Source organism: Solanum stenotomum, chromosome 11 (assembly GCF_019186545.1).
Source record: "Solanum stenotomum isolate F172 chromosome 11, ASM1918654v1, whole genome shotgun sequence".
NCBI classification, from domain to species: domain Eukaryota; kingdom Viridiplantae; phylum Streptophyta; class Magnoliopsida; order Solanales; family Solanaceae; genus Solanum; species Solanum stenotomum.
In genome coordinates this window covers 17,653,539-17,677,679 of record NC_064292.1, presented here as the reverse complement: position 1 = coordinate 17,677,679, position 24,141 = coordinate 17,653,539, and the positions used below count along the sequence as shown (strand labels likewise).

Genomic DNA, 24,141 nt, shown 5'->3' with positions numbered 1-24,141 from the left:
TTGATTTTTTAGTATTATAGAATTAAAAGTTTTTGAGTTATATATCTAGCAAAGTCTTCTACCTCCTGACTCTAATTTGATAAATTTCTTATATATAACTACTAGTAAAACTATCCGCACTTTGTGCGGAAATTTAATATCACAGAATTTATAAAACAATACTTAAAACCTATCAGTCATTAAAACTAAAACACTATATTGTCTTACATATAAGATTACGTAGTACCAAACATTAATAATGTAAAGGAAAATGAAAATTATTACATCTTATCATTTATGCTTAATAACATAACCATAAATTAATGACTGTAAAAATACATACCAAGATCTGTAACATAAGCAATAGTGTCAGCGAGCCACTCAACATGAGCAAAGTACACAAATATTTAATTGTGAAGAAGAAGAAGAGGTTTAGAATTTTCGTTGTTTTAAAATGAGAGGAAATCCCTCTATTTATAGACAACAAATGGTAGTGTGAATAAATGTTTATTCTGCCTTATCGGAAAGGTTACAACTATTTCATAGAATTCGCAACTCTTCATTAAAGTTACACCTTTTCATAAAAGTCACAACTTTTCATAAAAGTCGCAACTCTCCATTAAAGTCGCAACTTTTCACAAAAGTCACAACCTTTCATAAAAGTCACAACTTTTCATAAAAGTCACAACTCTTCATTAAAGTTACACCTTTTCATAAAAGTCACAACTTTTCATAAAAGTCGCAACTTTTCACAAAAGTCACAACTTTTCATAAATGTCACAACTTTTCATGAAAGAGGAAAGCTAGTTTTGGAAATAAATAAATTAAAAGGAAATTGTAGTTTGTGGTGGCGCCACGTAGGCGGCTCTAAGGTTCTCTTTTATATATATACTAGGTAAATTACCCATGCTTCGCACGGGATTGAACTATTTTACTAAGCTTACATATGATCATTCAGTAATATTCGTATTTTCAATACATACAATACATTATCAAGAACATTTTATCTGAAGGCAAAGCGTTCCACTGAAATTTTAAATTGCCATTTTTTTTAATTTTCATTTTTGTTATACAAAACTTATGAGTCATAGAGAGATTTTAAGTATAAGAAAGAAGTCTAAGAAAATCTCCATCGAAAGAGTTGGTCAGAAGTAATGAATTTTTCTAAATTTCAAGAAGTTATAAAAAAAACATCAGACATTAAAAGTGTTACTAGCCTCAAAAGAAACATCAGGCATTAAGAAGAGACCAAAAAGCCTCAAACAACAACACTCCCAAGTAAAGTGGAACATCATGTCCATATAAGAGCATAATTAACTAAATTCAAATGGAGGACCTTCGGCTCCTTTCTTATGAACCTCCATCAATCTCTTTTTTATTATAGTATGTCACATCATGTATATGTTAAAAATGACCATAAAATTGTTAGTATCATAAATGTTTTTCCTCATTGTCTCAGAATAGTCATTAATATTCCCAGGATTGAAGTGAAGAAATAGGGAAAAACTTTTACTTGGAGAGTCTTGGAAGGAACTGATAATAAACCAAGCTTTTTTTATGAGCTTTTTTTCTAGACTTTGTATCTGTGTTTTCTTCGATATCTACTGGAAAATAATTCACTAATATTCTCCAACAAAGACGATAATATGTATACCTCAATCCATACAAAATGTTTGTACCTAACAAAAAAACAATCAAAATAATATACTAATTGTGGCAAGCAAGAGAGCAATATATTTAGTTCTTTTAACAAACATCATCATTGGTTCCATATTAGTTATCACATAGTTATTGTTGTATGCTATCAAATATAGCACAATCCACAAGCAATTTTCCCAAAAAGTATATGAAGAAACTTGTAGAAAGGGACACAAGAGAAGATAAATTTTCAATCATCCTCAATGGATTTCTAATATAGTTCAAAAAAAGTCACCAAAATAGCAAAAAGGAATTGCAAGAGATACATGATTCACTATGACTTACGGTTAAAGATTAAGCTTCATGAAATAGGAGGAAAAAAACTTTGAGGAATGAAACACACTTCATAAGAAGCTTAATTAATATATTTTAATTTGATTCCGTATAGCCAAAAAAACCGACAAGTAATAGTGGCAGGAATAAAAGTTTTGTTTACTAAAGAACCAAATGTAATGAATTCAACCATTTCAGCAACGTTATGAGTTGTGGTCTGAGAGGTGCAAGAGTAGTAGTGTCGGATTGTAATTAAATTTAATTTTGTTTGTTTATATGAAGAAACATGTTGAAAGGGACAAAAGAGAAGATCAATTTTAAATCATCCCTGCTGAAATTTTTAACAGAGTTAAAAAAAGTCACCAAAATAGCAAAAAGAAATTGTCATAGGTACATGAATCACTATGATTTATAGTAAAGATTAAGCTCAATGAAATAGGAGGAAAAAAACTTTGAGGAATGAAACAAACTTCATAAGAAATTTAATTAATGAATTTGAATTTGACTACCCTATAGCGGGAAAAAAATCTACAAATAACAGTGGTAGAAAATCCCTCCATTTATAGACAACAAATGGTAGAGTGAACAAATGCTTATTGTGCCTTGTCGAAAAGCTCACAACTTATTGAAAAATTTACTATCCTTCGGAAAGGTCACAATGTTTCATAAAAGACGCAACTCTTCATAAAAGTCTCAACTTTTCATACAAGTTACAACTTTTCAGAAGAGTCATAACTTTTCATAAAAGTTACTACTTTTCATAAGTCACAACTTTTCATGAAAGATGAAGGCAAGTTTTGAAAATAAACAAATTAAAAGAAAATTCTGATTTGTGGTGGCGCCACATAGGTGGCCTAGGATTCTCTTTTATTTATATATATATATATATATATATATATATATATATATATATATTGTTGAGTCCTTAACTTATGCCTATGTTATTGCTTTTGAGTATTTTTCTTTTGGGAAACTTTCAAAAAACAATAAATATTAGGCCTTTCACACTTTCATTAATTACAATTCGCAGCTACACTTTGATTTGTTGCGCATTTGTATTCTTGTTTTTTTTTTGCGAATTTTGGAGAAAAAAATATAAAAATAAAAATACATATTAGGAGGAGAGCGGCGAACGAGATCGGGAGAGAGAGGAGAGAGGATTATATTTTATATTTATTTTACATTGTATTCTGTATTTATTTAATGCATAACTATTTTGTATTTTGTATCAATTGTATTAGAAATACAACGAATATAACTATATTCATGCTCTCTTTGATTGGATACAATTGATACATAATACAATTGACAGAGAGGATTAATGCATATAGTATTCGTATGATTAGAAATACAATTGATACAAAAATATAAATATAGTTTTTCAAATACAATCAATATAAAATACAAAACTCTCACCTATATTTTATGAATACAATTGATACATAATACATTTGAATGGATTTCATTTGATTGAATACAATTAATACATAATACATTTGAATGGATTTCTCCTTATTGGCAGGAAAGAGAGACAAAGAGAGGGGGGGCTAGAGAGAGAGGGAGGGTGAGAGTGAGAGGGACGGAACGCAATGGTGAGAAGGAGAGTTTGCTATGCTATAGTTTGCCTCTCATTCTTTTAGGAAGTTGTTATGCAAGAGATTCTCATAAGTTGTTAAAATGTATGATTTACTTTGTCATGTATCTAGCTACTGGCATATCTCAGAGTGGAAACTCGAAATTTAGTAAATTTCCTCCTCAAATTAACCATTTTAGTTACAATCCTTATTTAAACATGCTTTGTCAATTCCTGAAATACATGTATTTATGGAGTTAAGATATATATATCCAACCAACAAAATATGGTATAAGAAGTAATATTCGAAACTCTTGTGAGTACTAGTAATTAGGACCTAAACTGGTGAGATTTGTGTTGTTTGCTCTTAAAAATTTACATCAACGCCAAGGTCCACTATACCAATGAAACAAGTGTCTTCACTACTGTTTGCTCAGGCAAAAAATATGTTTTTTTTCGTGGCAGAGGTGAACATCACCCACAAGAACAATCAACTCAGTGCAAGAGATGCCTAAATTTAGAACAGAACATATATTCACTGGAACTTGTGGATTTGCGTTGTTTGCTCTATAAAATTGACGATAACGCGAAGGTACACTGTACCAAAGAAAAAAGTGCCTTCACACCTGTTTGCTCAGGCAAAACAATGTTCTTTTTTCGTGGCAGAGGTGTAATATCACCAACTCCGTGCAAGGGATGCCTAAAGTTAGAACAGAACACATATTCACTGGAACTAAGTATTTGTGACAAAAGGCTACCAGCAGCACTAGTCGTGTGTAAACAATGATAGTCTTAACAACTCATGCCTCAAGAGAAATCAAAGATGACTGTAGCACTTCCCGTTAATATAAAGCCTCTTTTAACAGAATCAAATTAAAACTCCCTATTGCTGTATTGTTACGGGAATCAGTGGACACAGCAAATATGAGGAAATAGAAATTGCTATCAAAGTGATCTTTTTTCTCCGAAAAATCTAGGTGCTCAGTAGAATCTTATTGGCAGCTCTATTACGACCCTCATAAGCCCAAACATCCCAGTCCCTTCACATCCTGCCACAATGCTCATCACTTATTACAAACAGAGTTCAGAAAAGTCGAGAACGTAATACCCTTTATTTACAGGTCATATACTCCAATTTCAACTACTAATATCAAGCTCCTTAGCTCCCCATCACAAGTAATAAAACCTAGAACCGATAAGCAGTACAAGTAATCTCTATTAATAGATCAACAAAATCGATAAGCACTAAAGTAAGATTTCAAGCATTTCAGTGTGCCAGACTTCATAACATTAAACCCAGACATAACAATAGCAAAAGGAGGTTCAAGTCACTTAGTTAGGACAAAGCCAACAGCCCAAAAGCAGAAATAGCGTATTTACTCACACAAGATTGTTCATAAGATCTTATAGTAAATATAATCCAAATTTATCCCCCAACACAGATTCACTCGAATGCCCAAGCATTCTCCCTCCTAACCTCCTCTTCTTCCTCAGGAGTGAAGTCATTCTTGATGTTAAAGGTCTTCCTGATCTCCTCTGGTGTTTTCCCTTTAATCATGTCTGCCACGGTCTGACATGTGAGATCAAGCAGGCTCTTGATGTTCAAGTAGTTGGCAGCCTGGAAAATAACAAAATGACTCGGTTCACAGTAAGTAGAACATCAACATCCTAAAGCTCTAATCAGAAGGAAGAAATACCAAAGTTCATCGACAGAATTTAAGAGAAGAAGCAGATATTTAATGACTCTGTCCTGTACACAAGATGCTGATAGAAGGGAAAACAATAAACGCTAAAGATCAACTAGTGACAGAATATATTAGTAAATTCACAGTTAAAACACACAATAGGAAGAACTGGTAGCTATTAAAGGGGAATAGAACTGACATGGAAGAACTTGGGTACAAAAAACCATTCTCTATCATTTTTAACAAGTTGCTGCTTCAGTTGATACACTATACATATGGAAGTCCAAAGGTCTCGAAGCAAAATAAAGCCCTAGCAATCATGTATATGGAACTAGTGAACAGAACTCCAACCGGATTCAAGTCCAACAAATACACTTAACCCTTCTCCATTATGTTCTCCAAATGCGACAGAATCAGAATAAAGGAACTGCCAACAACAATTTCCCCTGAGAATCATGTATGTACTATGTAGGATAGACTCTGCTAATTTAACAGGGAATTCAGTTGTATGTAAGAAATCTTAATGGTTAGACTCAGATTCTACTTTCTAGATACTGCAAGGGTTTCTGGTTTTAGCAGTTGCCCATGTGGCTCCAAAATCAAAATATTCTTTTTATCAGGAAAATAACAAATATATTCAAATCAAAATATTTCTAAAGCTTCACTCCAATCATATCCCACAATCCCTAAAATAAAATATCCTCATTACAATACTTGGGATTGCAAGAAGATACCAAATCTCCTCCTCACATGACTCCTAAGTCCTAAGGATGGTACACTAATCTATTGCAAGAAGATACCACCAATTCCTCACATATGACTAATAATAAAGGAGATCAACTCTACAGAGACAATACCCAGTACTTGGAGCTTCACTCCCACTCAATAACACAACAAGATTCTTGAGTGAATACAATGACCTATTGCTTTGGGTTGAATGAGGGAAAGAGAGAGGGCTTCACTAAGGGGTTGAATGAGGGAAAAAGAGAGGGCTTCACTAAGGTCATGAGGGTGGAAAACCTAAGTTCCTTAATCAGACTTGGGCTGTTAGGATAGAGACCTCTAATAAAGATGCCCACATATCAAAAAGTATGATCAATCAACAAAACCTTATTTTAGTCATGGAACAGATATAAAATAAAGCAAACAAACTGATAGTTATAGGAATAAAGGAAAGGATTCAGACCAAGATGAGATCGAAGAGGGTGCCCTGATCAACTTTGACAAAATCAGAATCAAAGGTTTTAAGCTCATCTTCAGATGCCTTATCCTCAGTTTTAGAAGCATCAACATGGCGTTTGCAGTACTCGATGACCTTAGCCAAGATCTTGCTGGTAACATTAGGAAGAGGGATGCTGGTGTCGGCGCAATCATCTTCAATCATATGCTTAATCGTCTGAGATTCCAAAGCCACCGCTTCTTCTACCTCGAAAGTCTCGCCGTCGGAGCTCTTCAACACGATCATCTTTGAGGAAGACATGCTAGATCACGAAACCCTAAACCTAAATTTGATATATATCTTCAGAGAGAGAAAAAATTGAGGAATTACGTGTGGACCAGATTTTATATAAGGTTGGGGATTATGGTAAGTTTCTGAAGTTACCGTGAGGTAACAAATTCTTACCTTCACCGTTTCGCATTCATTAAAGCCCGTTTGGATAAATTTTTTTAAAAAAAATAAAAATATATATATATATATATTAAAAAAATAATAAATCAAATTTTAAATGATTTTTAAGTTAAAATATAAAAAGTAAAGAGTTCTATTTTAAATTTTTAACTTATTTAAAGTTATTTTTAATTTTGTCAAATATTCTCAAAAATTAAAAATGACTTAAAAGTAAATTTAATCAATTTTTAAACTCATCCAAACATGTTTATAGTCATTTCCTAGAGAGTTGGGAGCTAAAATGACAAAAAAAAAATTGGGCCAAAATTTCAAAATGGCCAAAGAGTCGAAGATAAAATCAAAGGGTTAAAAGTGCACCATGCCCTCGCGTCTTATCCCTTATATTATGTGGGCCATTTTCCTCATGTGAATTATCTTCGTACACTACAAACATAAAACGTTATTATGATTATTAAAAATTAAAAAATTTGTGTAGATTATATTATAGGAAAAAGGTTAGATATATTTTTTTAACTTTGTCATTTAGAGTTAATATATATCGTTCGTTATGAAAGTAAAATTATATATATTCCCACTATTATAAAAATAGTTTGTGCATATCCTTATCGCTACAAAAATAGCTCATATACTCTTTTATCCAACGAAAGTGGAAAAAAATAATTTTAAATTTATTTTCTTGATTTTTAATTTTTAGAAAAATGATCTAGGGGTATATATGATCTTTTTCACACATAAGTTTTTTTTTGGACAAAAAACTTAAGTACCTTNACAAAATTAGAATTTATTTATTTTTTTAAAACGTTGAAATAGTCAGCCACACTTATCACATATCCCTTAATTTTCTCCAATTATTTTACCTTCCCTGATTTACTCAGATTTATTATATATTCTCTCTCGTGAAGAGAGATTTCTAACAAAAATAAAACTCTTTGTCTACTCTGATCAACTATTGAAAATGGATACAAATATTTTTTCAATTCTAATACAATACAACATAGCGGGTGATGGGACTCATCAGGTATTTAAATAAAAAATTATTGATTTGGTGTTTTTTTCGTGGTTAATATATTTGATTTTTCTCACCATCTGTGTTTAATGTTTTTTATAATTAGTCGTTGTTTTATATTGTACGTTGTTGTGGTGTAATATAAAATTTATATGGTTTTGTTAATAATCTAGTGCATCGATTGGATGGATTTTATCGTTGAATAAACATTAAATATTAGTAGTCGTTTTTGGTATAATTTTAGGTTTTTGATATATTATTAGGTTTAATTTATTTATTTTTTCTGAAAGTGATATTTTTTGGTGGTATAGAAAAGCAATTTGGTGGTTATTAAACAGCCGATTCATTGAATATTTTTGGTATAACATTATGTTTAATTGATTACTGCATAAATCAATAATTTGTTTTGGTGTGTGATTTAGTGTAATTGGTAATTTTTAGACCTTATACAAAGACGGAAAGACCAACTTCAAGTTAAAATTCTGGTACGTGTATTGGTGTATCTAATTTGAAAAATAACCAATTTAGATCATGCAACAAAAATAAGACAATTCACCATTAAAGCTCACAACAGAGAAAAATGGAGAGGACTTACGAGTTAATGCGTGTGAAGAACGCCTAATCCTCTAATCAATTTCCTCAAGAAGAAGCAATTCCCACCCAAAAACGACCAAGTCTCAAAAATCAATTACAACATATGCGAAAATAATCCCAAAAACGAGTTTAACTATTTGTAGACATCGCAAAAGCGGTCACTTTGGCCACTTAAGCTGCATCACAAAATTGATGGCCTAACTGCTAAAGCGGCCTAGCCACACAAGCAAACTACCTCTAAAGTAGGCCCTGACCACTTAAGTGAAGCTGGGGCTACAAATGGGGTTGGCCTTGAGTTGGCAGGCCTTGCTTAAATGACACACTGGACGCTAAAGTGGCTTCCTCTTACGCAGTGATAGGGCTGCTTGAGCAGTTGCACTAACACAGTGCACTAGAAAATTTTGCTAAGTCCCAACGGACTCCGCTCGGATGCTCGAGGTTGGTTTGGAACCATGTGTCACAAACGAACTATGCTACTCCACCAAATTCGGTATTTCAGACTCAAATGAGATGTTGAAACTTTCAACTGTGGTCGTTCCTTATTTTATGCTTTGTTCTATTTGAGAAACAAATACATTGAGACTTGTAATTATTTTTTATTTCCGTACTTTATGTATTAGTGGCTTGTTCACGTGACAAACAGGTTTTGGGGTTATAATAGAATGAATAGCCTTTTCGTTTTTATCTTGTCTTTGCTTTACTTTCCGCATTTCTTTCGTTTCGTCGGGTTGAGGCTGACTTGTCTTTGTGGGAATAGACAAGTGTCATCATGTCCATTTTTGTGTCGTGACATTATCATAAGTTACTTTTATTTGTTTTCTCTCCTTTATTAACTTGCTATCCTTGTAATATTTTGATTCTCTTTTTTTGAATTATTCATGGGTCAACTCAATTGTGGTTTCTACTTATTCATCCACTCACTATCCCGATCCAACGATATTAGAAGAAGGTACTAAAAGAAGTTTTATTTCTTCCCAGATTCATATTTCACCTCTAGAAAATACATTCTCACGTTCATACTCTGAAAATAATTTTTAGGCATAAATGTTTTGCAATGACAATAAATATCAGTCCAATGCGCTAATCCTTTATTACTCCATACTTATATTTTCCTCCTATGATTTTCATCACATACATAATCCATATTATTTATATTATTTTAAAATATTAATACTAATTAGCATGAAATGGACGTGTTGAGGAACTAGTATAAAAGAAAAATATGATGTGATAAATATAACTTTTTTAAGGGATAATTTGAGAAACCTCCCTCCAGATTTCGCTTTGTAACACTCACCCCCTTGTGATTTACGGTATTACACCTACCTCCCTTATTTTGAATTTTTGTAACCATTCTTTAAATTTATTTAAAATAAATATAAATTAATTACGATTTGACAAATTTTTCCTTCTTCATATTAATTTCTTCATACTAATGCATATTGTTAAAAAATGACTTGTTTACTAATCTTTACTAGATACTTTTTAAAAATAGACCAAAACACAAATAAATTAATACTACTCCATTATATATTATGAGGGTGTTTAAATTGACTTAAAAGTTGGTCAAACGTATTTTTGAGTCAATTTTTGACTTCTCGAAGTATTTGGCAATTATAAAAAATAACTTAAAATAAGTCAAAAATGACTTAAAATAAGTTATGAAATGTTTGACAATGTCAAAAATGACTTAGAATAAGTTTAAAATGACTTAAAATAAGTCAAAAACAAAAAATAGGTCTCCACCTACTTTTTATTTTTTGACTTAAAAGTCATTTCAGTTTGACTTTTTGTTTTTGACTTAGAAGCTACTTTTTTTAAGCAAAAGCAAACGGATTCTATGTATAGACACAAGTGTTCATTTTTTACCAAATAAAGATCAAAAGTCTATGCAAAGTAAAGTGAACTAATTCACTGCTAAAACCATTTTCACCAAACAATAGCTCTTTATTTTTAGTTTCACCTTAACCAATTCACCGGCAATTTCCCCATACTAATTGCTGCATTTTTTTTTTTTGTTTTTCGATTCCATCAACTTAGCACATTTTGTCTTCTGGCTAGAAAAAGAATTCAACCAGAAAATTTATATTTAAGTTTGAAGTTAACTTGGAAGCTAAAGGTGCGTATTTCAATTTGATTTTGTCTGTATAATTTTCTTTCAAAAGAGTACCTAATTTGATTAATTTTGTTTCCCGAAAAGATGACTAATGACTCTTGCCAAGAAGAATGAAGACAATTTAAACGCGAACGTGAAGTTCGGAGAGAAGAGGACTTTCGATTCTTAAGAATGAAAATGATATTTATTTGTGTTGGTTTATTTTTATAGTATTTATTAAATAACTCACTTTTTAATGATCATTAGTTTGAAGATTTAATACAAAGAAAGATAAATTTATCAAATTATAATTAGTTTATAATTATTTTAAATAAATCTAAAGAATTATTTAAAAAAATCAAATAAAAGATGTAAGCATAATATCCTAATCCACAACTCACAAGAGAGCAGAGCAAAACCCGAAGGGGTCTCTAAAAAGAAAATATGATTATTTCTTTGTTAAATATTTGCCCAAAAAAAAAAAGAAGGTGTGGGGGATATATTGCAATCATTGGTAAATTGAGACAAGGGAGAAAGAGATAAGGTGAAAGAATGGCTAACAGCATTTTGAGTAGTGCATATTCATGTGTGGATTTTAGGAGTTGGAGAAAATTAAGATCAAGAATGTTAGAGTGTGGTGTATCTGGTAAAGGAAGAAGTGCCATTTTTACAAATGATATTGAAATTGGAAAGAAGCTTTATCTTGGTATGGATTTTGGAACATCTGGAGCTCGATATTCTCTTATTGATGGTGAAGGTATTATTCATGCTGAAGGAAAGAGAGAGTACCCCCTTTATATGGTAAGCTTATTCACAATAATTAAGCAAAGTAGTTGTAATTAATGGGTGCAAATTCTTGAGGTTTAAGTTACAACTTTGTACATTAAGTTCTATATGAAAGTAAATGAATGATTCTTTTGGTCTTTCTGGAGGAACTATTTTATACCATAAATCTATACCATGCTGGTAATGTGGTACATATAAGTATATCTGGTGTGTGTAATGGTTATATCTATATCATGCTAGCCCATTAATTTAGTGAAACATGCCTTCAAAAGAGATGAAATTGTTTTATTTACTAGAAAGAAAGAGGAAAAAATGGACTGGATACAATCATGGAAAGACACACTCTTTTTACTCCTGGATGATGTCCCGGTCAGTCTCCGCGAAGTTGTTGCGTCCATTGCCATTGATGGGACCTCTGCAACAACTATCATCATAGATAGGTTGGTAGTTGCTAATTTTTGTACTTCCCTTTTCTTCATCTAATTACCTGAAGAATATATTATCTCTCTACAGTAGGAGCGAAGAGCCATTGTCTAGAGCATTCCTGTATAATGAGAGCTGTCCTGATGCCTTACCTTTGGTGAAGTCTATTGCTCCTGCAAAACATACAGTCTGCTCTGGATCCTCTACACTTTGCAAGCTTGTCTCATGGTGGAACTCTTATCCTTCAAGCAAGGAATCTGCGGTATTGCTACATCAAGCTGATTGGTTACTGTGGCTACTCCATGGAAAGCTGGGCGTGTCTGACTATAATAATGCTCTGAAGGTAACTGTTATAAACACACGCTTTCTGTCGTTTTACCCTATGTGTCTACCAGGGGAGTAGGCACATGTATGCCAGGGTGTCCAATTAAAAAAATGCCGCATATACAAGTATAATGATACACGAAGTGATTAAATAACATATTTTGGACACCCTTGACATAATAGGTTGTTATAGCCTAGTGATTTAAGATTTCTTGAATGTGTGTTTAGACATATTTAATGAGTAAGTGCTTGCGTGTTGAAATCTCACTTGCAACGATTTTTTCCCCTTTTAAAAAGAGCTTTTGTTGTTTAATTCGTGAAATTTTCTGGCTCCGCCACTGGACTGTCTACTAATGTACTGAAGCTTCCTTTTGTTGCAGGTTGGCTATGATCCGGAAATGGATTCGTATCCGCCTTGGCTTCTATCTCAGCCATATTCTCATCTTTTACCTTCTGTGCAAGATCCTGGTACTAAAATTGGGTGTATGAAGGAGGACATAAGAACTCAGTTTGGTATGTTCTTAACTTCTTTTCCTTGAGAAATGGATTAAAGCTAGTTGAATTATCATTGACTAAAACTGCTTCTTGTTTTCTACTTCCAGTTTTTAGCTGTAATATCATTTTCAATAAACAACTATTGGTGAGGTGTGGGAAATTGTATTTCCATTTGGCTTGTCCTCAAATAGATCTTCTCAATTGAAATTTATGAATATTAATGTTCCTAATTGGTGTTACATGGACCAATATTAGGACCATTATTTTTTATTTGGGTTGCTAGATATATACGTAGGCCAGTGAGGGTGGAGGAGATGTGAACATCAATTGATCTTCTTTACATGGGAGAGGAATTTTCCATACTTTTCATATCATAATGAGGGATGATGCATATCTTATTAACTCGAATTATTGTTGATTTTTAGTACTTTTTGCTTTTTTTCTGATGTTGTACCGCATTTTTCTAATTCATAGTCTGTTGAGTTACTTTTATTAATTTTGGAAATATTCCAAATTTGTCCTATGATATTTAGTTCTTTGCAGTTGCTGTGGGGATTCTGCATTACCTTTCTAGTTCAAAAACAAAGAAAGAGAGGAACTTTTTGCTAATATTTCCATTCCTGTTTTTTATTCGGATTGGATAACATGGATTTTGAAGCTCCAAGAACATGATGGTGGTTTTGGAAATTAGAGACTTGCTACTAATGCGTTCCTTCACTTTATCAGGTTATCCAAAGGATTGTCTTATTTGTACAGGAACCACAGACAGTATAGCAGCATTTCTAGCAGCACGCGCTACTCAACCTGGAAAAGCCGTATGTTTTGCATGCTTATTTCTTTTGATTTAGAATAGATATAATGAGAAAGGTGCTGTTGCTAGTTCTGGCAGATACTTTTCCGGATATAATCAGACAAAACTTGCAGAGCTGATATATTTAATGGTTTTATCATCTAGTCTACCAAGTACTCTTTTGGTGTGGGTTTCTTATAAGTTATAACTCCTTAGACCATATAGCGCAGGGAATCTCTATCACTTCATTATCTACTATATTTTTTATGCTAACAGATTTTCACATAAAAAGAAATTCACTAGCTCTGCTCTCCAGTCTAGTAAGTTTTTTTGTTCTAGTTAATCACATGCTTGTTCTCGTACTAAGGTAACATCTTTGGGTTCAACACTTGCTATCAAACTACTAAGCTCCAGAAGAGTAGAAGATGCTCGATTTGGAGTATATAGCCACCGTCTTGACGATAAATGGCTTGTAGGAGGTGCTTCAAACACAGGGGGAGCAGTTCTTAGGCATCTCTTCACTGATGAGCAGTTGGAGAAACTAAGTGAACAGATAAATCCCTTTGAGACTTCCCCTCTTGATTATTACCCCCTTCAAGCAGTTGGTGAAAGATTCCCTGTGGCAGATCCAAAGATGGAGCCAAGGTATTTAACTATGCTTGTGCTTCTTGCTAAAAAGTGAATGACCAGCTAGTTGGAACAAACTTAAATTCTGAGGTAGTGATTTTGGTGAAAATTATAATGTTTCACTTTGATTGCTTTGAATATCTTGATTCTACAAGTGTCACATTTACTCCACTATGGAGTTATCTTACTGTTCATGGTCCAATAAACTTGGAAGTTTTCAGATAAAATCCTGCTTTTCCACAAGCCCATGGTGTCTAGGTGTTCCAAACTATTGATTCTTGTAATACAACAACAATAAAATACCCAGGGAAATCCCACAAGTGGGTTTGTGGAGGGTGATGTGTACGCTTTCTTACCCTTACATTGTGAAGGTCAAGAAAGGTTGTTTCTGCTAGACCCTTAGTTCAAGCAAAGCATATTAACATCAAGTATGGAACTACTGTGGAGAAGAGAACAGTAGCAACAAATAATATGAGAACCAAAGCAAAGAAAATAATAGGTAACAATAAAATCATATAATTAGATAGAAGGAGAGTAACAATAACAATTCAAGTTAAGGAAACAAGACAACGCTCAACTACTTACTAACCTTCTACCCTAAATTTTGACCTCCATATCCTCATATTTAGGGTCATATACTCGGTAAGTTGTAGGCATGTTATGTCATATCTAAGCACATTTCTCCAATACTTCTTCGGCCTACTTCTCTCTTCTCCTACCCACCATAGTCAACCTAATACCTCCTCACTAGGGCATGTATGCATCTCATCTTCACATGCCCAAAACATCTCAACCTCTCCTCCCTCATCTTGTCCACCATGGAGGCCACTCCCTACCTTGTCTCAAATATCTTCGTTCCTAACACATCAATCTTAATATTCTCATTTCCACCTAAGTTGCTCAAACTCCCTTTCGGTGCCGCACCCGTGTCAACACGACATAGGTGTGGGTGTGGGATCTGTACCCGATTTGGTCAACCGATTTTTGGTACTTTGACCAAATTCAAGGGAGGAATTCTAGACAGATCCAATGGTTTCTGTAATCTAAACAAAAGCTAAGGTGAAATTGAAGAAAATGGAATTCCCTGTATATATAAATTTCTATTGATACTCCTTTTCTTTTATCTCCTTTCAAAATTTTCCTCTTGATCCATATTTCTTCTCAAGTTTTCCATAATATCTCATAATTTAGGTTTTATAACTCTATTGTTAGATATTTGGATTATTTTTAGCCGAATCCCCACACCCATATCCATATGCATGGATCTGTATTCCCGAATTTTAAATTTAGATCATTGAGGATCCGACCTCTAGATACGCACCTGTATCAGACACCCGCACCTGAGTCCAAGCAACTTAGATTTCCACAACTTTCATCTTTTAGACGTGCGAGTCCAGAGTCCTTGACAGGCCAATAGTTCGCCTCATACAACTTAGCTGGTCTGACAATCGCTTTATAATACTTACCTTTTAAGTCTTGCACATTCTTATCACACAAGACACTTTGCGAGCCTTTATTTCATCGACTTTGCTCCAATACGGTGTGTAACTTCATCATCAATCTCCCAATTTTCTTAGATTATTGACCCAAGATACTTTAAACTTCCTCTCTTGGAGTTGACCTGAGTAACAATCCTCACTTTCACATCTACCTCATGGGTAGCGTCGTTGAACTTTCAGTCTAAGTTCTATGTCTTAGTCCTTCTCACCCTAAACCCTTTAGACTCCAAATTTTGTCTCCAAACCTCCAACTTATCATCAATCCACGACGAGTCTCGTCAATCATGTCAGTCACTTTATCTTTTTCGCTCTTTCATCAACATCCATGGTTGGATTTACAAATGCCAACCAACCCTATTGATTTTTGTTATATGGAATGGTTTCTTCTTTGATTCTTAAGATCAAAGGCGGGAATTCTCTCTGGATTCCTATCGGGCTGCTTTTATGTGAACTGTTAGTGACAGGCTGGTTCATTTCACGTTATCTCAAAACAACAATAATCAGTATAAATTTCAAAGCTGTTTTTTTATCCATTAGTGAGTTATACAAAATTAATTCTGTGAGACACACTTTTAGCTGATTTTAGAGGATGTAAATAAGTTGCTAACAATCTATAAACCTCACATTAACTTTAAAGGATTCTACTAAATACAAGTAGAATTAAAGTATTTGATGATATCAAAGGTGCTATCTGGTGTTCTGTTTTCTGTTAATATAGTATAATCCAACTCTGTGAATAGTGGTCACGAGTCTTAAGAAGGTGCTCAACGTTCATTTACTTGATGACTGAAGTAATAGGGATGTTAATCGTATATGCTGTGACTTTTTAGTCAATACAAGTTGCAGCAAGATGATTTGACTTTTTACGCAAAGGCCAAAGCATACATATTGTGTATAAACTAGAGATGGTTTATTTCATCATATGAGACCTTTAAAACACTAGAACCCAAAATAATTTATTGCTGTCTTAGAGTTCTGCTCATTCTGTTTTCAAGAACAGATACTGTACAATAGATTCTCCGCATTTCATGGTGTCTTGTTGTGGTAGATTCCACGGATTTTTGAAATTCTCCATATGTATGTTGTTGCGTAGAGTATTGAAATATGCACCAAGTGAAAGAAGTTTGGAGTTGTTTGTGCAGGGGGCCTTTAGAGTCATGTCCTTATGGTGAAGATAGACTTATTACCTGCAATGTTTGGAAAATACGAATTCCCAATCTTTGTAGATCATAATGCGCACCCCTTCACTTTTCTGATTATTAGTTGTTAGAAAGTAAAAGTAAACTATTTGCCATAATAACCAATCTATGTGCTTTCTAATGTTCATCTTCGACACAATTCATTACTCACTTACCATTTACATACAGGTTACATCCACGTCCAGAAAGTGATGTTGAATATTTGCATGGTATTCTTGAATCAATCGCTCGCATTGAGGTAGTTTGGTGGCATCTTCCTCCTAATCTAACTAACATCTTGCTTCTATTTAGGACTTGCTAATACTGACATTATGACATTTAGGCAAAGGGATACAAGTTGCTGAAGGATCTAGGGGCCACCCCTGTTGAAGAAGTGATCACTTCTGGAGGAGGTTCTAAAAACCAAAAATGGATAAAGATACGGGAGAGGGTACTCGGTTTGCCTGTGTGCAAGGCAGACCAGACTGAAGCTGCCTATGGAGCTGCATTATTGGCAATGAAGGGTGCTTGTGAAAATGCAACATCTGATTAGAAAAGTATAATGTTACTGGTGTTAGAGCTTATCTAGTAATGATTATGCTATACATTTATGCAATATTCCAATTTAGTAAGGTCTGCAAGGAGCTTCTCAACGCAAATTGTCTATTTGAAGGAAATTTCCAAAACAAGAAGTATCAATTTATTTTGTGTTGTTGTGTGTGTGTGTGAGGGGGGGGTAGGGGAGGAATAGTGAATGTGAAATGCTTTCAAACTTCTCTTTTTTCACTCTCCCTAACCAAACAATAGTAGAAACGAAATAGGCTAAAAAATAAATGCACTTAAACTATGTGAAATTGAAAAAAATGTGTTTCATTAATAGTTTGATCTAAAAATATCCCTATTTGCTAATAGTTTGATTAAAAAAATGACCCTTTCTTAATAAAAATATATCATTGTTATAAAATGAAGATAATAAATTGAAATTAAGAAGAGTAGAGATAGAGAAAAACAAAATAATAATAGTAGTAACTTTCCTTTATTATTGAATGTTTTTACTTCTTGTTGTTATTTCATATTACAAGAGGAGATATATATATATATATATATAGAGGTTGTAAAACTTGGGCACAAAGAAACTTGGTGACAAAGTTTGCTTGGGCACAACGTTACTTGGCCACGAAGTTTACTTGGCCACAAAGTTACTTGGCCACGAAGTTTATTTGGACACAAAGTATATTGTGTGAATATCCATTTTACAACACTCCCCCTTGGATGTCCATGTAAAAATAAATTTAGTGAAAGAAAAAGTTCAGTAATACGCATTGTTTGCTGCCTCATTAAAAACCTTTACTAGGAAAACCCAGTGGGATAAAACCTGGTTAAGGGAAAAAGAGTGCAGCCCTTATTTACTCCCCCTGATGAAAACATTACCTAATATTTTGAAGATGGCATATTCCGATCTTGTGACTCAGCTTCTCAAAAGTTGAAGTTGGCAGTGTCTTGGTGAATACGAATTGTTGAACATTTGTTTAGATATATTTTGGCTAGTCACCTTTGATGTGTCCTCCTCTTAGTTGAGCACATCTAGCATTGTCTTCATATAATGTTGTTGGAATATCTCTTTTCAAAGAAAGACCACATAATTTCTGGATATGCTTATAGATCTCATCCAAATATATTTTGACAATTACTCAATTTGTGATCTTGTCGGTCTAGACAAATTGCTCATTTGAATTTTTAGTAGCAACAACCAAGCATTGAAAGATACTTTCACTTGTATAACAATCAAATAGGCTGTCTTGTGGAATCATTTTATATGACAGTATTCCGACATGAAAATAAATAACTTTCTTCAGGTCAAACTTCATAATCTCCTGCAATTTCATGGTCAATAAATCTTGACGCAATTGATCTAATAATTTATATAGATATTTGATTCACTCTAATATTTTCACCGATAAGAGTGATGTTATATTTTGTATGCATATTAATAAAATTATTTACCATAAATAATAATAGCAGGATACATATGTCCACCAATTGCACTATGACATGGTATTTTCTAACCATTTTAATGAGATCGAAATTGATCTTTATGTTACGCGATCTTACAACCATTGGGGGTACTATTCAATGGAATCACTTTACAACCTTTTAAATCCTTCAGGAATTTTCATATAATATTTACATTCTAGCTAGATATGATATTCATTCATCATGCGTATTCAAGTTTTTCATACATTGTCAGACTAATAGAAACCTCATTGCATCCACCTTAGGAGAATACATCTCCGTACAATAATGTCAGGACATTTGCGAAAAGTCTTTATTTTTCAATGCACAAGCCGTACTTTATATTTTACGATTTTACTTATCGCACAATAATTCATTTGTACCCCACTGATATTATATTTTGGTATATGGACAAAAAGTCCAAAACATCAGTTTTCCAAGTGAAATAAAATATATATACTTGAATTGTATTTTCTTTGGCCAATCATTTATCTGTCAACTCTCGACAGATTTAATATCAAGATCCTCATCATCATTTATAATTTTGTGCGCTATATTATATTCAAGATATCGTCGACGATTATTTGATATCGATTCTAATGTGACATAACTTATCAAGCTCACTTTATTTTTCATCATTTTCAGGTACCTGAACCTTTGCCAAGGTTTTATAAAGTGTTATGTCATGGCGCTTTTTCTAAAGCACCTGCCTCATTATTGTGACCATCTTAATCATTTGCTCATCTTCTTTGTCAAGAACTTTCATTTTTTGAATCGATTTATCTATCACGCTTTCGGCGTGCCATGAATTATGTCCTTCAAGGACCTTTCATTTGAGCATTTAAAACTGGATTATAACATATGGTCAGTGAATATGTCTGACAATTGACTTAAGTTATATTTTCAACGAGGATCATATTAATGATAATCATTATGCATAAACTTATTTTCCAGTTGCCTATCATCTCCCCCTAATGTTAGAGAATCTGACATTCACCCAACTTTATTTGGAAACTCATCTTTGTGCATTGTGTATGGTGGAGCAATTGAATATTATATTGTGCATTTAAATTTGTAGATGAGAATTATTTGGTTCCTGACCCTGAACCAATTATGATAGGGGAACCGTGTTGGCTTGATACGAACAAGTGTTGCTACACTTTAAATAACACATCTCATACCAAATTTCTTTTGAAAGTTTTGTTCTCATAACCATTGGTTTAGTTATAATTGGAGCCATATAATTTCTGCTTAAACCACTTGGATATAAATCAACATCATCAATATAATTTTATAATTTGAAATGTGCTCTTGATTTATCACTTCGAGCAAACAACCTTTGTAAAAATCAAATTGCAAGTTGATAATAAGCACATGCGACCATAACATACATGCATCTATATAATAGTAAATGGTCTACATGGAAGGTGAACGGGACCATATTCACTTTTTTATACATTTCAAAATTTCAGGAGATATAATCTCAACCTTAGCTGGTGCAATGATAGTTTTATCATGAGAACAAACAACACAATAGAATTCTTGAAGTATTTATTATTTCTTCAAGATATATAACCACATGAATTCTCATTTATTTTCGTATCACATTTGAACCGGAATGGTCATCAACCGATCATGCCAACTTCTAGTTTATTTTGCATGTGATTACATCATCATGTCCATATTTAGTTACCACAAACAATATGAAAAATAGGTAATCTTTCACATAGATATTTATAATCCACTTTGATTGTGGTAATATGAAGATTTTAAATCTTTTCATATTTTATAGTCTCAATATTTTTCTTCTTGGACTATTTCTTTGAAACTTAAAAAGTTTCTTTTGAGACTTACTACAATTTCAATATCATGAGCAATTTTATTTCTTTGGGTAGTAGCACAATAGCTCACCAAAGCTCATAATTAACATTGGATACTATCACATATTTCATAGCATTGTTTGTGTGGAACATCTCTTTCAAGGAGAAACTTATATCATTATTGTCATGATCAAAATCATTACAAGTAAGACTTTTTTTTTCTTGATTTACTTTTCTCATTAGTATCTCCTCCCTTTTGTTTAATATCATGCAAAAAAAATTATTTACGCACTTGATACATAACCAATGACAAATTTTTGTGGCAGAAAATTATTTCTTTCTTTTGCTATTCAGTAGTTTATACTAAAACATATCATAATATTTGTGATGTACTAAAAGTACTTGACCAATGATCATTTATACCAAAATAAATTTCTTTATTTCTCTCTAACCTCCCATTGGGCTGAGTTATGGTATTTATTAAATCATACATGAGGATGTCCTTATTTATAATTTTCATCATCTCTTGACACATTCACTTTTAAGAATGATCCACTTTTCATGATACTTATCACAAGTCACATTCTCTTCAAGGAATTGACTATAATCATAGATTCATGCTTCATAATTATTACTTTCATTAGAAGTTCATTGTCATGCTTTGAAATTTATAATATTCATATGACATACCTTGAAATCACTTTTGAAAGTCAAGTGTATCACCACTTTTTCATCCTTTTCTTTGATGGGGGATTTATAAACTTATCAAATTATTAGGTCTCATAGCAAACATGTTTCTAATGACCTTTCATATCATTTGATGACAAAAATTGCCTTCACTCTTTGAAGGACCATTTTGAGAACTCGTAATCTTCTTTCTTTTATAATTTTCACTATGATGAGTATTATTATTTTGTCCATTCACGTCCATATTCATATGTCCAATCATAAAATAATCTTGTCATCTTTCAGACTTTTATTGTATTGCTATCACATTCATTTAAATGAACGGAGCATATTCAGTGGGATGGACTTCACAATTTTTAGCAAGAGCATATCGATTTGCTCAATCATCATTATATATCAATATATTGCATTGGGACTTTAACCCAATGCCTTATCCATACAAAGATGTGTTAGGCCAAAATACGAAGGGACTTGAACCCAAAATTTATCATCATGGTGCATCGAGCTAGACTTTAATCGAGGTCTTACCCCTTTGATGCGGTGAAATTTGAATTCACCATCTTACCTCAATCAATGGCATCATATATAGTCCAAAATAAAATTCATCCTTGAGCCTTTAAAATACTGTTACTTTGTTATTAATAGCACAAATAAATTTAGTCATAATAACACTTCAAAAGATCATATACAAATTATTATCGAAACAAAGTTGATCCTCATAGGTGGATCTGAATACTATTTACAACTTAAAATTTTTATGAATAATTCACTTATTGAAAGATCAACAAATTAATTCTCAACATTGACTTCATTTGTTGCTAGTTAAGAAAATTTCTTTCTTCAATTATAATTCATACATAAAGCAACTAGAGGTAAGCACTAATAACCACATTAAATAAAATGATATCTCAAATTAAATTCAACTTATGAGGATAATTATTTGGCTCATCATATATATATTTTTATCTCATTTCATGATTCAAGATATATCCAACCTCATTTGAAATTGTAAAGATTATTACTTAAAAATTGACAAAATAATTCATAATAACAAAATCCTTCTAACTTTTCAAGATTAGAAATCATTCAAATGCATATTTCTAACAGAAAGAAAACTCAATATGCTAATCCTTTTTTTTTAAACATAGTGACAAAGGAAATTAAATCTTTCTAAGGTGTTAAACTATTTTCGAATCATCAGTGAAATGACGCCTTCATGTTAGAAATGAAATTTTAAACATGTGTAGATGAATATTTTATAATGACTATACATATATATTCTCATATTTGTACATAACATGTCAATAATAATCTCACTTTACTTTTTATAGGTTAATTAAAGTGAAAACCAAAGCTCAAATAACAAAATAATTTTAATATTATTACTATTATTAATTTTGTTTAGTTGAGCCAAAATAAAGCATAGAGAGGAAATATACCTCTAAAGAGAGTGAAAGAAAATCACAAATTTGAAAGTGAATACGTCATAGCTATTGCTAACTAAAAAGCTTATTTCAGTTAATTATATGTAGTAAAATTCACCGAAATCAAAGTTCATACCATACAAATATTTATTTACACTAATATATAACAACGACACCGATGATAATGCAAACATAAACATCTTTTGCTAGTACTAATAAGTTCTAAACAACTTCCTAAAAACTCTTGTTATCAAATAAATGTTAGATTCAAATAAGAGATACGGGAAGGTGATATTGTGACATAAAATTTGCTCACAATTAAATGCATGGTAAAATACATACCTGATACTTACCATACCGAAAGATCTCTCCAATTTTGCTACTCATCTCATGTATATTTTTGAGATAGGTCAGAGACTCGTGCTGATAACATGTTATAAAATGAAGATAATAAATTGAAATTAAGAAGAATAGAGATAGAGAGAAACAAAATAATAATAGTAGTAACTTTCCTTTATTATTGAATGTTTTTACTTCTTGTTGTTATTTCATATTACAAGAGGAGATATATATATATATATATAGAGGCTGTAAAACTTGGACACAAAGAAACTTGGTGACAAAGTTTGCTTGGGCACAACGTTACTTGGCCACAAAGTTACTTGGCCACGAAGTTTACTTGGACACAAAATATATTGTGTGGACATCCATTTTACAACAATCATATTTTTTTCAAACACATTCTGTTCTGAATAAATTATTGCTTTTAAAGAATCTTATTTTGATTTTTTCTTTTAAAATGACTTTAACTAATGAATAAGTAAGAAAATAATTATTTTTCTTTTTAATCTCATTTTATCAATTAAAATAGAATAGCCTGTGTACACAATAAAATTCGCGTCGAGAAAACAATAATCAAGAACAGAAAAGTATCACAACAATTGTGTTTATTGATTTAAAGTGCGAGTGTTACAATCTCTATGATTCCTCTCGCCTTTTCAAATATAGAATCAAGGGCTCTTGAGCTTGATCTTGGATTCAAAGGCTTTAAAGCTTATTCTTGAATCTTCGATGAACTTGAACTTTATCTTGTTCTTGACTCGAGCTTGTTCTTGAATCCGATGGTCTTGATCTTGATCGTTCTTGAACTTGAATTCTTGAATTCTTTTGTAGCTTATAGAGAAATTTATGACGTTTGTACCACGGGCTTTTCTCTAGCTTTTTGTTTAGAATTTTTGGTCCTTTTTTCGAATTATGAGAACACATATTTATAGTTTTAGAATAGAGGTGTTGACATTGGAAAAGGATTCCCTTCACCCAATAGATTTAAGTGATATGACATATGAGCTTTATGGAGCAGGTTTGTTAATTTTAACATATGTCATGATCCTATTGACTTCTTATTTGACTTGGCATGCCACTTCATTTGCCATGTGGCACCAAAAATGGGCCCCTAGGATGAGATGAAATTGGCTTTGCAAACTGGGTTCATCTATTGTATCCCAAATCAATTAATTTGGACTTTAATTAAGTCCATAATTA

At 32.5% G+C, this 24,141-nt stretch overlaps 3 protein-coding genes across 6 annotated transcripts in view; 2 read left to right on the top strand and 1 right to left on the bottom strand.

Moving 5' to 3' along the window:
- LOC125844213 (costars family protein) overlaps positions 1–24,141 on the top strand; it is a 974,123-nt gene that overhangs the window by 420,885 nt on the left and 529,097 nt on the right. The gene's annotated exons all lie outside the window — the stretch shown is intronic.
- LOC125844212 (SKP1-like protein 1B) lies at positions 4,801–6,726 on the bottom strand. Its single transcript, XM_049523481.1, has 2 exons — positions 6,395–6,726; positions 4,801–5,141 (listed from the first exon to the last, which is right to left on the bottom strand). Exons 1-2 carry the CDS (start codon positions 6,686–6,688, stop codon positions 4,968–4,970), a joined length of 468 nt encoding a protein of 155 aa, XP_049379438.1. The 5' UTR covers positions 6,689–6,726; the 3' UTR covers positions 4,801–4,967.
- Positions 11,032–17,287, top strand: LOC125844209 (D-ribulose kinase). 3 transcript variants are annotated; one of them, XM_049523476.1, is made up of 8 exons: positions 11,032–11,334; positions 11,620–11,759; positions 11,833–12,085; positions 12,447–12,579; positions 13,288–13,376; positions 13,719–13,996; positions 16,845–16,914; positions 16,999–17,287. In XM_049523476.1, exons 1-8 carry the CDS (start codon positions 11,086–11,088, stop codon positions 17,206–17,208), a joined length of 1,422 nt encoding a protein of 473 aa, XP_049379433.1. In that variant the 5' UTR covers positions 11,032–11,085; the 3' UTR covers positions 17,209–17,287. The 3 variants fall into 3 exon arrangements, with proteins under 3 accessions (XP_049379433.1, XP_049379436.1, XP_049379435.1); XM_049523478.1 differs by having other exon boundaries at positions 11,062–11,334; positions 11,616–11,759; XM_049523479.1 differs by lacking the exon at positions 11,620–11,759 and having other exon boundaries at positions 11,055–11,334.